Source organism: Nerophis lumbriciformis, linkage group LG20 (genome assembly GCF_033978685.3).
Source record: "Nerophis lumbriciformis linkage group LG20, RoL_Nlum_v2.1, whole genome shotgun sequence".
Lineage (NCBI taxonomy): Eukaryota > Metazoa > Chordata > Actinopteri > Syngnathiformes > Syngnathidae > Nerophis > Nerophis lumbriciformis.
In genome coordinates this window covers 45,013,048-45,030,000 of record NC_084567.2, presented here as the reverse complement: position 1 = coordinate 45,030,000, position 16,953 = coordinate 45,013,048, and the positions used below count along the sequence as shown (strand labels likewise).

At 40.0% G+C, this 16,953-nt stretch overlaps 2 protein-coding genes across 9 annotated transcripts in view; one reads left to right on the top strand and one right to left on the bottom strand.

Annotated features, from left to right (window-relative positions):
* Positions 1–532: 532 nt before the first annotated feature.
* ch25hl1.1 (cholesterol 25-hydroxylase like 1, tandem duplicate 1) lies at positions 533–1,500 on the top strand. The gene has a single exon (XM_061981106.1). The coding sequence runs from the start codon at positions 533–535 to the stop codon at positions 1,373–1,375; it is 843 nt and encodes a 280-aa protein (XP_061837090.1). The 3' UTR covers positions 1,376–1,500.
* A 3,695-nt stretch (positions 1,501–5,195) lies between these two features.
* Positions 5,196–16,953, bottom strand: part of LOC133619711 (chondroitin sulfate proteoglycan 4-like) — a 32,722-nt gene continuing 20,964 nt past the window's right edge. For 6 of the 8 annotated variants that reach the window (XM_061980945.2, XM_061980947.2, XM_072915386.1 and 3 more), the window contains 4 exons: positions 16,578–16,938; positions 14,713–14,865; positions 14,048–14,629; positions 5,196–9,178 (listed from right to left, as the gene is read on the bottom strand). In XM_061980945.2, the coding sequence (XP_061836929.1) occupies positions 8,132–9,178; positions 14,048–14,629; positions 14,713–14,865; positions 16,578–16,938 (2,143 nt within the window). In that variant the 3' untranslated portion in view covers positions 5,196–8,131. The remainder of the gene's footprint in view (positions 9,179–14,047; positions 14,630–14,712; positions 14,866–16,577; positions 16,939–16,953) is intronic. The other 2 variants (XM_061980952.1, XM_061980946.2) reach the window with 2 other exon arrangements.

Here is a 16,953-nt window from a genome sequence, read left to right as displayed (position 1 = left end):
CTTTTTCTATACCTAAAACCTACCCACAAACCTAACCCCAACCACAACCCCAACCCTAACCCTAACCCTAACATAATTTCCACTGCAATAAGGCACACATGAGAGCGGTGGTGTGTGGGTGCTGTGGTCTGCGTGGCAGCAAACAGCAAATATTTTTTTGTTTGTTTTTTTCATTTTTATAAATGCACAGATGTTAAAAGTGCAATTTCACTCTTTCTGATGTGCATTTATTAAAAAAATAAAGAATTAAGTTTATAGCAAACAGAAAATTCTTATTTTCCCTAAAATGCGCATGGAGGCTATGAAGTGTGTTTTATCCGATTACCTGATTATTTTAGATTACTAAAATAACTGAAAGCTGTAGTCATACAGTGAACATAAACAATGTTTGCAGTGTTGATATAAGTGTGTTGTATTTCCTGAACAGCATTGAACAGTTAATCCTCTTTGAGTCAAACTCCAATACTTTATAAGAGGGATTTTGCTAGTGTGGAGTGTGCAGAAGCAGTCCAGTGTGCAGAATTTCATCAACATGTTGAACATCAGTGACTTGCCAACGCATCCTCTCACCTCCACAAGATGGGAGTGTCTCCTGCAGCCGCTGTGGGACTATCTGCTTCTGCACCACCTGCCTCTAATCTCGTCCCCTTTCTTCCCAGTCCTGCTTGCTTTTTGCAGCTACTTTTTCTTCAGCTTACCTTTTGCAGTCATGGACCTGTTGGGAAAAAGGGCTCCTTTATTCCACCAGTACAAGATCCAGCCGCAGAGGCAGCCCACACTTGGAATGATGGCCAGGAGCTTGCTGACAGCTCTTTTTAACCACATCTTCTTTGTCCTACCAAGTGTGATGGTCAGCATGTTCATCTTTCCTCCACCAGCGATACCTCAGGAAGCTCCCGCCCTTCACAACGTCTTCATAGATGGACTGGCTCTTCTTCTCCTCTTTGACACTCAGTACTACATCTGGCATTTTATACACCACAAACACAAGCAGCTTTATCGTTTCATCCACGCCATCCACCACGAATACACGGCGCCTTTTTCCTGGTCCACCCAGCACCTCAGCATCCCAGAGCTGATAACGGTAGGACTCTGGAGCAACCAGGACCCTGTTCTTCTCAAGTGTCACCCTCTGACCATGTGGTGTGTCACGGTGCTCAGTATCTGGATGTCAGTGGAGGACCACATTGGCTACGATTTGCCGTGGAGCCTCAATCGGCTGGTGCCCTTCGGCCTGCTGGGGGGCGCACCGGCTCATGACATGCACCATCAGAGGCCCAGCAGCAACTACGCTCCCTTTTTTAGCCACTGGGACAGAATATTTGGTACGGCAGTCTCACTGAGGGACAAAAAAGATGTTAGGTTGGCTACATAGTGAGAAACTATGTTTTGTCAATGTGAACATGTACATCCATGTCATTTCATCATTTGCTCACGTTAAACTGTTTGTACTATTACTAGGCATTTAAAGGTGATGCTTTGGTGGATGCATAGAGGATGAACGTCATCACATTAGTAAAATTGCCTGACTATATTAAACAAACTGTAAATGCATTGTTTGATTTAAAGTCTTGTGTTTATTTTATTTTAATCATTATTATTTTTCTTCTTCTTGTTTTATGGCAGGGCACTATATGCTAAAGGTGCATTACCACCACCTGCTGTATTGGAGTGTGAACCAGAGTTCCTTCCCTCCTACCTCCCTTACATGTCTCAGTTAAACTACGATATAGGTGAAACAAAACATTGGAGATCTACAAGTTACCTAGCTACCAGAGCAGGATTTGATACCAGTACCCCTTGTTGATGGACAAGTGTGAATCACTGATCTATCATTGGTCTTCTTGAGGGAAGATTCCGGGCCCCAATGACAAATGTAACCGAGGACCCGTCTTGATAAACTACGATGGAGGTAAAACAAAACTTGGGAGTTTTTTAAGTTACCTAACGACATGACTGGGAATGGAATCCATTACCCCGTTATGGAAGTCAATGCTTTTAACCGCTCAGCTATCCTGGGTCTCGGTGTCATTATTTAGCTCACGTTTAAGACATATTTTTTAGAACGGATCAACTTTGACAATTTTCCAGCTATGTCTTTATTCAACACACCATGCATCCTCACACATTTGGAGCCTACATTTGAACAGTTAGCAACTTAATCTGCATTATTTGTCATTTATCATCTTTCATGTTTCCTTCTTCCGCAGTATGAAATATGTAGGCGTGAGCAGCAGATATGTGCGAGTGGCTTTGCAGCTGAGAGGCCTCAAATACATTTATGTATGGAAGTAAATCTTGTCTTCACAAGACCCAGGATAACCCAGTGGTTAAGACTGTTGACTCGCAGTGAAAGGTGCTGGGTTTGAACGCCACTCTGGTTGACAGTATTTTGTTCTACTTCCAACAAATTTTACTGAGCAAGATGTCCTCGATGACATTTGTGTATGGAACAATATCTTCTCTTCACAAGACCCAGGATAGCCCAGTGGTTAAGACTGTTGACTTGGAATAAAGGGTGCTGGGTTGGAATCCCGGTAAAGTTGATATGTAACTTACATAACTGTGGCAGGAGTCATCAAGGTGACATACTGTGTCACCTCTCCTATGTAATGTAAATAAAATAATTATTTAATTAACTTTATTTTTACAATTAACATATCTTATTTTAATCATACCCAGGAGTGCTCATTTTTCAAAGCTCTTTATTATGAACTTTCTACTCCTATTCCCACCCACTTCAGGAATTACACTCACACGCACACACTCATTCACACACTCACACACACACACACACACAGGTAACCCCTGAGGTGTCATCATTGACTATTTGACAATTTATTTTTGATTATTATTATTTTTAGCGTTTACTTAATTTTTCAACTATATGTTAATCAAGCAACTAGCACATAACAATGCATGTTGTCTTGACGCCATACAGCTAAATTACTGATTACCTATATGGGGTTTGAACCCAGTACCCCTGTATTAGGATTCTTGATTTTCGCTCATATACAAATGTAATCAGTGAACTATGATGGCGGTGAAACAAAAAGCAAAATTCTCCAATTTATGGATTTGAACCCAGTAGTACTGAGTGAGAGGCAGCAGTTTTTTAGTTGCAAATATAACGAGTCAGAGTCACCACGTTTATTATTTGCTGACTCATTGTTTTGGCCAGTGGAAAATGTGCAGTGTGACCATGCACTTGACAAGCCAAGAAACCATGTGCGCAATCTCCTTTTCTCATGATCCTATTGCATAATTCTAAATCTTTACAAGTGTATAACTCATTCACATTTTACCGACTGAAGAAAAATCAGGATTTAGAAGGTTTCTCACAGGTCAAACACAGCATTGGAAAGAATTAAGGACATCCTGTTCTTGAGTGCAGGGCAAACGTGCAGCTTTAGATGGATGCAATGTTCAGTCTGAAGGTAAAAACAGGACAATGCTGTTTTGTGTGTCTGTAATGAGCTTCGTTTATCCATGCGTGTCTCAGACGTGTACACTATAACTTTATGCACCGACCAGTCCTTCTTCATGTCATATATCAGACGAAACAACGTTACATGAAGGGAATAGGACAGGATTCTGATGGGACAAACGTTCTACGGTCACATTTTAACAGCAACACCATGCTTTGCTGAAGAAAAAAGTTAAAAAGTTAAAGTGCCAATGATTGTCACACACACACACCAGGTGTGGCGAAATTATTCTCTGCATTTGACCCATCACCCTTGGTCACCCCCTGGGAGGTGAGGGGAGCAGTGGGCAGCAGCGGTGGCCGCGCCCAGGAATCATTTTGGTGATTTAACCCCCAATTCCAACCCTTGATGCTGAGTGCCAAGCAGGGAGGTAATGGCTCCCATTTGTATAGTCTTTGGTATGACTCGGCCGGGGTTTGAACTCACAGCCTACCGATCTCAGGGCGGACACTCTAACCACTAGGCCACTGAGAGCGCATGTCAGTAGCTGACTATCAGATAGTTGGCAGAGCTCCATTCCTTAAGCCAGGGGTCGGCAACCCAAAATGTTGATATAAACATATTGGACCAAGAATACAAAACAAAAATCTGTCTAGAGCCGCAAAAAATTTAAATCCTTAAATAAGTGTTATAATGAAGGCAAGACATATTTGTAAGTGTCTATACTAGCTATATTAGCCTACTATCAAAGGCTGACGCAAATCTTCGTTGACAAAAATTTTATATTTTAATTTGTTTCCTATAAATTGGAAATCATTAGTAAAATGGAGACTTCTCACAGGATGAGATAACTACTGGCTCAGAATGGCCAAAGGTATAGACGTGTGTGTCCAAGTTTAAGGAAATGGCAGGCTGTCTTCTTCTAATGGATTTATTACAATCTTTGCAAGCTGGGTAACGTTTGCTGTGGTCTGGAACAACATGGCACACAAACAACTTTGAGAAATGCAGCCAATTTTACATATAGATAATGTGTCATGAGACATGCATGTATAAATTAAATACACAGAGGACGTAAGTAAAGAAAATTAAATGAGCTCAAATATACCTACAAACGAGGCATAATGATACAATATGTACATACAGCTAGCCTAAACAGCATGTTAGCCTTGATTAGCTTGCAGTCATTAATTGTCCAAATATAACTGAATAGCACTCCAGCAAATCAATAAAATCAACAAAGCTCACCTTTGTGCATTCACGTACAGTATAAAATGTTTGGTGGACAAAATGAGACAAAGAAGGAGTGGCATATGGACTGGACTCTTACTATTATGTTGGATCCACTATGGACTGGACTCTCACAATATTATGTCAGACCCACTCGACATCCATTGCTTTCGGTCTCCCCTAGAGGGGGGGGGGGGGGGGGGTTACCCACATATGCGGTCCTCTCCAAGGTTTCTCATAGTCATTCACATCGACGTCCCACTGGGGTGAGTTTTTCCTTGCCCTTATGTGGGCTTTGTACCGAGGATGTCGTTGTGGCTTGTGCAGCCCTTTGAGACACTTGTGATTTAGGGCTATATAAATAAAGATTGATTGATTGATTGATTGACATAAAACACATCTTTCTGTGGCAGCATTGGATAAATTTGTACAAGTAAACAAAGTACGATGAGTTCAATGATCGCTGAAATTAGTAGGACAAAATGGTGCTTGCTGATTACTCATCAGTGAAGCATGTATAACATAAACAGTGGGATTTCAAAAACTTAGGGAGGTTTGTGTCATGTTTGTTCTATTACAGAAATATATTCAAACAAAAAATATACTTTTTCTTCATCTTTTGCCATTTTCACAAATCTCTAAAAGAGGTCCAGGGAGACACTAGGGCTGCGCTAAAGAGCCGCATGCGCCTCTAGAGCCGCGGGTTGCTGACCCCCGCTTTAAGGTGTGTAGCGAAACCTGCGTTCTATTTATTACTCTCTTCTGTGATCTTGCTAGCGGTGGATCAGAGTGTTGCCTTTGTGGTGTCGTATAGCTGCAATGGTTGTGTTCTCACGCATGCAGAAAAACAAGCAAGAACCAGTGCGCAGGTAAAAATCAATTTTAGTTCCACAAGGCAAGGCAAAAAATACAAAAACTTTGACTCTAGCATAGCGTGAAGCCAAAACACACACAGGGTGAACAGCATGAAAGTCTTTATGCGTGGCAAAAACAAGAAATCACAACCAGCGTGTATAGCGAACATTGATCCAGCAACTAAGGCTGTGTGACTAAAGATTATAAAAGGCAGTTATTAACTGAGGAGACGGGTAGGACGACTAATCACAAACTGAAGACAGGTGTGTCCAATCAGTGCCTGAGGCAACAAGAAAAGTAAACAGAGGCAGAAGCGCTGAGGACAAAACAGAACCCTAAACTGCGAATAATAATCAAATCACAACACGAGACAGCATCATGACACAGAGGCTTTCATGGTTTCATGGAAAATTATTATTGAGGGCCTCTTTTCCTAAAAGTGCCGTAAATAAGTGAGGGAGATGATAGATTTCTCTCAGGTTGTACGGACACATTATACTGTTACAACATCAAAAAAGTCAATTTGGCATAATAACATCCTTCATTGCAGTGATGTGCCGTCAGGACCAGCAAGACCTTCTCTGCTGGCCTAACATAACCAGAAATCATGATTATAAATAAAGATAAAAAAAGGTTTTTATTTACTTTCCCTAAATATGTAAAAGTATTCATATTCTCTTCATGTCATATTATGCGCCTTCCAGCGCTGTTATTTTTAGTTTTAGTTTGTATCCAATCAGAATTCAGCTAGCTTATGTTGCCATGCTGTACCAAATCTGTCTTCAGAATCAACAATGTGGGCGTTCGTGCACTGTAAGCCATCGGGGACATACAGTTGATAGACAGTTGCCATAGCCAATCAGATCACGAGTTGTTGTCAGTAAGGCCTTCTAGCTGGCCTAGGGTTGAACGTGACATTTACGCGTCCTGTGATTGGATACTCATCAAGACCGTTAGCGGATGAACTTGAGAACATATACAGTTGAGATACATGTGGGATAGCCAAACAGATCTCCAGTTGTTGTCAGTAGCCGATCTAGGTAGCCTGATGTTAATGAGACTGTGATTGGATACTAGCCATACCGGGATAGCAGAGAAGGAGCACAAATCGTTGATTAGGTGGCAGATATATACGTATTTGCAAGGCCATTTTTAAGAAGGATTAAGACACTTCACCCCTTGCTCCTGATGGCTGCTGGTTAGCGCCTTGCATGGCAGCTCCCAACATCAATGTGTGAATGTGTGTGTGAATGGGTGAATGTGGAAATACTGTCAAAGCGCTTTGAGTACCTTGAAGGTAGAAAAGCGCTATACAAGTATAGTCCATTTATCATTTATTTATCATTTATATTTAAAGAGAAACTACATCTTGTGAGACCATGTCGGCCAACCCGGGAAGCTAGCTCAGCTGTTCTGGTGATGAAATGCTCGCCATTTTCACTCGAATAAGTCGACGACGAGGGGTACTACTGGGGGGTGTTTGTCCCTTGAAAAACACGCTGCTGAAGGAGAGGAGCTTTCCTCTCCGCTGTGAAATAAATCTACTTTGGCATATTCTTCCAGAAAAATCGCTGGTCTTTTGTCTTTTTAGGGCTCATATTGATGTAGCAAAATAGACAAAACTTGTCAAAAGATGAAAAAACACAGAAAAAGCACACACGCTGAAGCGCTGAGAAGTGACTAGTAGTGTCCTGGCCAGCAAATGTAGCTCCCCATTAATGCTGTGCCCTGCTTTTTGCCTGCAGGCTTGACACAAAATGAATGACTGAATAAAAACGTTCGTACAAAGAGACATGGTTTGCACACCGAGGCATGTTTGGCACGGTCTAAAAGTTTGTGAATTGAAAGGTTTGCAAACAGAGGTGTTTGTAAATGGAATGTTTGTGACAAAGGTGTAAGGTCTGTTGAGGACGGATGGGCTCATCAAGTGGTCATTGATGTTTTTTGACGGGCTCGACAAAACTTTAAGTTGTATCAAATCAAGCATGTGCATGTTGAATTGTCTTTTATTGAAAAATAAATATTTACCAGTGCATGGTGAAGGAGACAATTGAGGAGGAAATTCTTAACATTTTAAAACTTATTGAACTACCAGTGGAGTCACTTGTCACAATGTGAGCTGTAACTTGCTTGACAGTAAGTCCCAGGATACAGGTACCATCAGACTGAAGTCATGGCAAGATAAAACACTAAAAGAATTCACAAAAGTACCAACATTATCATGTTATCAATATTAAGCAATATCCATGATACAGTAAATACATAAACTTATTTATATTACACATATTTGTTCCAAAGCAATAAGACAAAGCAAAGGACATTAAAAACGAGCAAACAATTGATCGCATTGATTGTGTATTGCCGCAACACATTTTGAATTTAGCCCGCAGGACGCTTTTTTAGGCACAATCCAGGGCAGACATTCTGCCTTTATAAATGCTCGACTACTATAATTTACCAATGTTATTGTTGGAGTTTCATATTGGATGTGTTTCTTAAAATGTGGTTCAAACAAAACAGATCATTAAGCCCTGAAGTTGTTCATAAAATATGTGCCTCCTACACAGCAGTAAATAGTGCACACCTCTAAGGCACAGTTTGTATTTGATTCCAATCAATCAAACCCAATACTGGTTGTCTTTAAGCATGGGGGGCTTAGATCGACGAGAAGACTTGAACGCTACAGAAATGGCTGGTAACGAATTTCTACCAAAAGTGTTCTCTCTTTCCCAACCTCTAATATTCTCATCGCTACTTGTAGCCTCAGCTTCAAACGGTCCCCAGAAGGTCATCCCTGGGGCCAGACTGCGCCTCCTGGGGCCTATGGGTGCCCTGGGAGAGGCAGGGCAGCTGGCCGTACGAAGCGGCGTGACCACCACCCTGGGCATAGCTACGCTTCGCTCCGACCCGCCCGAATACGGGCTGCCCTCGGCGGGTAACTGCACAGCAGCGAGCTCCTGCAGGAGGCGCATCCTGGCCTGCTTCTCTCTGCGGTGACGCAACACCAGGATCAACACCACCAGGATCACGATGAGGAGCAGACATGCCAGCAAAGGCAGGATGATGAGCAGAGGGTCCGAGGCAGGTCGAGGGAGGACCGCCACCTGAACGGGGTGAACGTCAGGAGGCTGTGCCGGGCCGTGGTCTGGCTCGGCCGGAGGATGGCTGGACTTTGACCGGCTGCCATGATTCCCGCCGTGCGTGTGGTTTGCTATGCGGTTGTGAGGCCTCACTTTATGATGCGTCTTATTGTGGTTCTTGTGTGTTAGGATGTGAGGGTGCAAACCCATTTCCACCCTGCCGTGCGTCCGCCCCCCTCCTCTCGTCCCTCCCGCGGCGGTCTTGCTCCGTGTCGTCTTGTGTTCACTACTCGCCACGTCCGCTTTATTCCCACCGGGCGGAGCGTGATGCATCTGGTGATGAGGTAAGATGGTGAAGTGAAGCTCACCTTTCGCTGGTTGGACATTTCCAGCCTTCAGCAGGAAGACGAAAGAATCATTGAGAGGCGTGGCGGGGGCGTGGCCAATTGTTAGCGCCGATTCGTTACTTTGGATTTGATCGTCGTTGTCGCTCAGAGTCTCCTCAATGGCGACGCGTCCTTGCACCACGTCACGAAATGTAAAGGACTTCAGGACCTCTGATGCTCTGTTGGGGTCATAGGTCATCTGCATACATGCAAGCACAATATTACAAAACATAAATATGTATGTATATATATATATATATATATATATATATATATATATATATATATATATATATATATTTATTTATTTATTTATTGTTAGAGATCACCAAGTGTTGAGTTGAGTTGAGTGTGAGTTTATTTGGAACATGCATGCATACAACTTGATACATCACACATGCATGCATGCATACAACATGATACATCACACATGCATGCATACAACATGATGCATCACACATGCATGCATACAACTTGATACATCACACATGCATGCATCCAACATGATACATCACACATGCATGCATACAACATGATACATCACACATGCATGCATACAACATGATACATCACACATGCATGCATACAACATGATACATCACACATGCATGCATACAACATGATGCATCACACATGCATGCATACAACTTGATACATCACACATGCATGCATACAACATGATACATCACACATGCATGCATACAACTTGATACATCACAATTTCCAGTTTCTCTATTCAACATGTTCAAAAAGGAGTAGGAAGAAGCAGAGCTTATTTAATGCTACCCCTTTCCTTTACATAGCAGTTGCTAAAACTTTTGTTCACTTCCTGTTCTCAATTTATTCACAATATACTCCATAAGTAATAACATTAAAAGTGAATAAATAATAATTAGTGAAGTAAGTTATATTTCATATGGTGAGATAAATAAGATTATCTTGAAAATGAATGGATGGATGAAATACATTCAGAATGTTTATCATGGTTCTTCTTCTTTGTACTTTGTAAACACTTTAAGTTTGAAGAGTTTCTTGAAGTGGATTATATTTGTACTTTGTTTGATTTATTTGCTTAATCCATTCCATAATTTAATTTCACATACTGATACATTAAAGGTCTTAAGTGTTGTACGTGCGTACACATATTTTAAATGGCATTTTTCTCTAAGATTATACAGTATTTCTCCTCTTTTGTTGAGAAAAATTGTTGTATATTCTTGGATAGCAGATTGTAGTTTGCTTTGTGCATAATTTTAGCTGTTCGCAAATTCACTATGTCGTGGAATTTCAGTATTTTTGATTCAATGAATAAAGGGTTTGAATGTTCTCTACATCCAACATTATGTATTATTATAACTGACCTTTTTTGTAAAACTGTTAATGAATAAAGTGTAGTTTTGTAGTTAATTCCCCAGATTTCTGCACAATAACTCAGATATGGTAACACTAGCAAGCAGTAGAGAATATGAAGTGATTTTTGGTCTAGAACATATTTTGCTTTAACATGTTTTTTTACATGTGATTTCCAGTTCATTTTATCATCAATCATTATACCTAGAAAATTGGTTTAAAGTGGTGTAGAGTGGGAAATGATTCACCCAATTTGTCCAAAAAGTATTATTTACTTTGTTCATATGTACAGTATACCAGGGACATATACCAAACAGGATAAACAAAACACATTCAATTGAATTCACTGCTAATGAAATGATTTAACACTGACCTCTATTTACTGTACAGAAGTTGTGTTTACATTAGAACTTCTACAATTGGGTTCTTGGCAAAAAGGTCTTGCTTTGACATTAATAAATCTCTTGACATGTACACCATGTTTCTTGAAGAAAAAATCTGAATAAATAAGGTAAAGGTCTACATTGTACAAAAACAACAATTCGATTTTGATGGATTGATATGTAACATTGTAACATGTGTATTCATTTTTGCCACCAGATAAGGGTACAATCGTAATTTAGACTTAAAATTCCCTCTGTGAATATGATGTGTCAGTCTAAAAACCTAAGCAAAGCCTGTTGCTAATCAAATAAGGCAGAGCAACGTTATAATATTAAACTTTTGCTATAGTAGAAACTATACAGGCAGAGACATTTTTAGACAGCCTAGCAAAAATTGAATTTATTAGTGTAAATGATGTATTAGAAAACCTGGAGTAATGTTTAATACTAAATATAAAATGTTCCACAAATTTTGGAAGTTCAATTGTACTATTTGTCGTATTGCTCCTCATATATTATTGTGTATCGCTGTGTTTGAGCTAAATAAGTCAGAATCAGAATCAGAATCAGCTTTATTGTCATTACGCAAGGTAACGAGATTGAGGCCATTCCATACAGTGCGATGTGTGCATGCTAGAAAAAAACAAAACAAAAAAAACAATGTGCAAATATATAAAAATATAAAAAATGTAGAAGTGCAATGAATATGGTGTGAAATGAATATATACATGAAAAAAAAGTAAAGTAATTCAAAAGCTCAAGGCCAATAAAAAGGAGATTCCGCCTCCAATGTTCTACCTGCAGCCCAGTGCGGTCAATCTCGCCTCATTGGAGCTATTTTTTCTGCTGACATCCAGCCTGTTTTATTTCTTTCAAAAAATCTATATACCTGTATGCTTTGAAAATTAAATATTTTAGAATTCTCAGTGGAGAATGTTTGGACACCCCTGGGTTAGTTTTATATAGGAATGTACACATATTTGGAAAGTGCCATTGTTTTTAATCAAAATAATGTAATTTCAGTTCAAACCCAAACAATGGACTAACATAAAAGCGGGCGTCGTTCATATTATAAACAAAACTATGAACAGAAAATAGCAAAAGTAGAACAAGCTTCATAATCATCCATCTATCCTTCCATTTTCTACCGCTTTTCCCACTCAGGGTTGGTGCTGGAGCCTATCCTTGCTGCACTCGGACGGAAGGCGGATAAACATACATTTTTGCAGAGTTTTGCCCTCATATTCAGTGAGTTTTAGGACTAAGCATTCAGAGTGGCTATTTTTAGCTTCAAACTATAAGTGAAGTTTATCATTAAATTATTACGATTTTATGGACTTTTTAAAGGCATATGCTACTCAGTGGCCTAGTGGTTAGAGTGTCCGCTCTGAGATCGGTAGGTTGTGAGTTCAAACCCCGGCCGAGTCATACCAAAGACTATAAAAAAAATGGGACCCATTACCTCCCTGCTTGGCACTCAGCATCAAGGGTTGGAATTGGGGGTTAAATCACCAAAAATGATTCCTGGGCGCGGCCACCGCTGCTGCCCACTGCTCCCCTCACCTCCCAGGGGGTGATCAAGGGTGATGGGTCAAATGCAGAGAATAATTTCGCCACACCTAGTGTGTGTGTGACAATCATTGGTACTCTAACTTTAACTTTGTCTTTGTCATGTCTGTTGATCATGTTTTTGTTTTAGTTATGTTCGGTTTTGTTTTTGGACTCTTTGTGGACTCTTGTTTGTTTTGTCACCATAGCAACCTTTTAGTTTTCACCTGTCCTCATGTCACACACCTGTCTCACGCTTTGCACTCGCACACCTGTCACTGATCATGTCACTGCTATTTAAGCCTGGCTGTTTCATTTGATCGTCCTGGTGACATTATATCTATCCATCCGTACTACTGCTACCCATGATATTCCTGTTTACCATAGTTCATACTTTATGTCATGCCACAGTAAGTGTTTTTGTTTTGTGTTCATAGTTAATTGCCTTTGTGCTAGTCTTTTGGTTTCATTAGTCAAGTTTGTTCTCCGCCATTGTGCGCGCCTTTTGTTTGCTTCCTTTTTTTGTAGATTGTTAGTGTTTTAATAAATCATGTACTTACATTCACGCCTTGCCCGCGCCAACTTTCCTTTGCATTCCGGGAAAACAAACTCCAAGGTCCACGTATTGACAGTCTTCGTGTGTTTGCTTGTAATTTACCATTTACCCATTTAGGTGCTTGTGCTTTAAATGTTCCGACAATTGGTTTTGATGAACTTTTAGTTGTTGTTTGTTGCTTTACATAAATGTTAGACATGACGTTTGCGAATGAGTCGAGTCTTTTGAACAGTTCTTTCAGGTGAACGATGACAAATGATTCTCGGTTGGGAGTCGTTCCTTGCCAAGCCATTTTTATATGAAAATTGCCCACGTTACCTGCAGTACATGTGCGCACCACTTTTACTGCTGTACCAGGAATTGGAGGGGATATTAGCACCTGTAGGTATAGGAGTGCAGTTTTGTATTCATAATTTTATCATGCATACATATTCTAGTTGTATTTTTATGTATTATAAACATATACGTTTAATCCTTATTTGTATTTTTTGTTCCTGTATTGTTAAAATGCTGGTGGACATTTTTTGTGTGCATATACTTAATAAAGCATGTAGCATGCATAGGTTTTATGGTACCACAACATTTTTTTAGGTAAGGCAAAATTCTAAAACAGTGATCTCATTGTCAAAACATGAGGTATTGCACTACATAATGCAGTGCTTACAATAAAAAAACACAATCCATCCATCCATCCATCCATTTTCTACCGCTTGTCCCTCTCGGGGTGACAGGGGGTGCTGGAGCCTATCCCAGCTGCACTTGGGCAGAAGGCGTGGTACACCCTGGACAAGTCACCACCTCATCACAGGGCCAACAACATTCACACTCACATTCACACACTAGGGACCATTTAGTGTTGCCAATCAACCTTTCCCCAGGTGCATGTCTTTGGAGGTGGGAGGGGGTAAATATTGTTGGGATATGTAAATTTGAGTTGTTCTTAGATAAGTATTCTCTCATAACTGCTATAATAGATAGTTTATTTGGGTTAGGGTACCCCTAACCCTAACCCTTTGAGTTACATAACAAAATACAGTATAATAGCCAGCCAGTCTTTTGAAAAGCTCTTTAACAGGAAAGGCTCCTCAAGATCTAGCTTCTTTAAAAGAGCCATAAATCCCATCTCTAATAGATGTACACAATCAACCTGTTTATTTGATCTATTCGTCATTTGGATATTATTGCAAAAAACAAGAACATTCTTGCTTTTCTTAAAAAAATGAAGCCATACCTTGACTAGTTTGCCATGTTTTGGTGGAGCCAGAACCTCAAAGACCGGGTCGGCTCTGCTAATTCTCGCCAGCTCCGAGGCGTCCATCATGGCTTTCCCCAGTTTCACGGCGATGCCACTGGGGACTCTCACTGGTTCCCGTAAATAGATGAGAGGTCGCACGACTACCTTCACTGTCTGTGATGTCACGTTTCCATACTCGACACCCGACGCCGTGGCCGAGATGGAGATTTGAAAGCTGTCCTCCGATTCACTGAGCTCAGTCATGTGATAGACAACACGGCCATGTTGGAGATCCTCATGACAGAAGGTCATGACTTCTTGGTCGTTTATGGCAATGCGTCCATGCCGGGGGTGGGTGGTTACTGTATAGGTTATGTTGGCCTGACTTTGACCATTTGTTTGAGCTGCGAGCTGGTTGATTGTCAGGATAACAGCAGTTCTGCCTTGAACCAATGACAGGCCGGTGTTGTTAACTATAAAAATGAAGGGCTTAATCACCTCCAAACTGAACAGTTTGTAGAGCGGACGATGATGACCATCAGTTATATTAAAGTAGAAAACTCCCGTTGAAGGCTCACCCTGGTGAGAAAAGAAAAGAAAATGTCATTATTCAAAATGAAAACATAACAGATGGGAAGTTTCCACCAAGACTGACTCTGCACCTGCTGTATAAAATGCAGCCGGCCGTGGTTGACGTCGTACTGCGTGAACGATGTCACTGGTTCTGGCCTTTCACCCAGCGTCAGGTAGCCGTTGTTGGGCTTGCTGATTACAAGGTAATGCAGCTCCTCCGGAGGCGTGTCATGATCTTCAACCTGCTCTTGTAGATGCAAACAGAATATTAGCAAAGACAGGGAATGTTTGCTTTTAATTACCATATGAATCTGAATATGAGACCATTGCACTTGGGGCTGTGTTTTGTAAAAGTATTAGGATTGAATACTTATATTTTTGTCAGTATGGTCTTTTGCAGTATGGTCTTAAAACAATAGGGCAACTGAGGTAAATGTGTTCAAACGACCTCAGCTTAACCCTTGTGAAACCCTAGGGCCCAAAACAGGAATTATTTGTCTTCCCTAAATTATATGATTTTTCAGTTTAAAAGTTTGCGGTCTGAAATATGTATTTTTATTTTTTTTAATAAAATGCCATTGTGTTTTTTTGCAACGTTGTTAGAAAATATACACAAAGTATACACAACTCTCTTAAAACCTCGATCGGCCCCAATGACTTAATTTATAGCTAATATATTTTTAACAGACTGTAATCCTGGTATATGACCATGCTTTTTTCAGGAAAACCAAATGAATCTCATTTTTGCCGAACGAAAAACAAGAAAACATTGTTTTGATGTAATTGCGCCCCTTAACCACCAGATAACGCCAAAATCATGATGCGTAATTTTGAGATCTTTGGTAAACGTAAATGAGTTAAACTGCCATTAAATTGCTGAAAATGCAATGGAAATTATTTTGGGCAGTTATATATAATATGACAGTAGGATTGTACGGTATACCGGTATTAGTATAGTACCGCGATACTAATGAATCATATTCGGTACTATACCGCCTCTAAAAAGTACTGGTCCCCCACACCCCCTAATGTAAAGTATCAAACAACAGAAGAATAAGTGAGTATTACATTTTAACATAGGTGTAGATAGAACATGTTAAAAAAGAAAGTAAGCAGATATTAACAGTAAATGAACAAGTAGATTAATAATTAATTTTCTACCACTTGTTCTTAATAATTGTGACAAAATAATAGAATAATAAATGACACAATATGTTACTGCATACTTCAGCAGACTAGTTAGGAGCCCGTGTTTGTTTACTTACTAATAAAAGACAAGTTGTCTAGTATGTTCACTATTTTATTTAAGGACAAACTTGCAATAAAAATCATATGTTTAATGTACCCTAAGATTTTTGTTAAAATAAAGCCAATAATGCAATTTTTTGTGGTCCCCTTTATTTAGAAAAGTATCGAGAAGTATCAATATACATTTTAGTACCGGTACCAGTACCAAAATATTGGTATCGGGACAACACTAAATGACAGATACAGTATATAAAAGACTTGTCTGTACTCAACAACCTCAACCAAGTTTTGCATGCTTTCTTTCTCATTCTAGCTCAGTAGGCACTGTAAAAATATTTGGTCTACTGTATCAAAATCAGTGTTATCATGAATTATTGACATATTCAAGGCTGCAATTACCCAACCTCAAATATTCCATTCTGCAACTTATATTTTAGAAATAGTGCATATTTATCATTATTTATTTTTTGACGAGAATGCCATAAAACATTAAAAAAAAAGTGTAAAAGATAATAACAAAGTTCATATCAATAGATAGATCTGAAGTTTAAAGCTTTCAAGCGTTGAAAGTAAAAAAGAAAAATACTTGATTGATGACTTATGACACTTTTATGAGCGGGTCCCTATTGGATCTTAAGAGTAAGTGTGTGTATTCAATCTTAAGGTTGCACATGGGTTAAGAAAAACATTGAGAAAATATTATCACCTGCAGATTGTCTGGTCCGAGAATGACCCTCTCTCCAACGACAACCTTCAAACTCGGGGATCTATTCCTATTCAGTGGAGGCTGGTCGTTGACCGGCGTTACCGTAATGTTAAATGTCTCCGTCACAGCCAGGCTGTCCTTGACGTGGCGATGAGACACTAAGTCTAATGATGGAAGGGAGGAGGAAGCTGAGTAAAACGGAGATGAGGAGGAGGAGGCATCAAGAGGAACCACCCATGCCCGGAAAGTGAAGCTGTCACTCGTGGTCTCAGAGTCATCGTGGATGTAAGTGATGCCAAATTTGTTCAATACAATCTGCGAAAAATCTGGTTGTTCCCTTTTGGAAAAAAAGGCAAAGCATCTAAGGACACATATG

Bases quoted from the DNA above. Each gene is read 5' to 3' on its own strand.
- ch25hl1.1 (XM_061981106.1), top strand. From the start codon at position 533: ATGTTGAACATCAGTGACTTGCCAACGCATCCTCTCACCTCCACAAGA.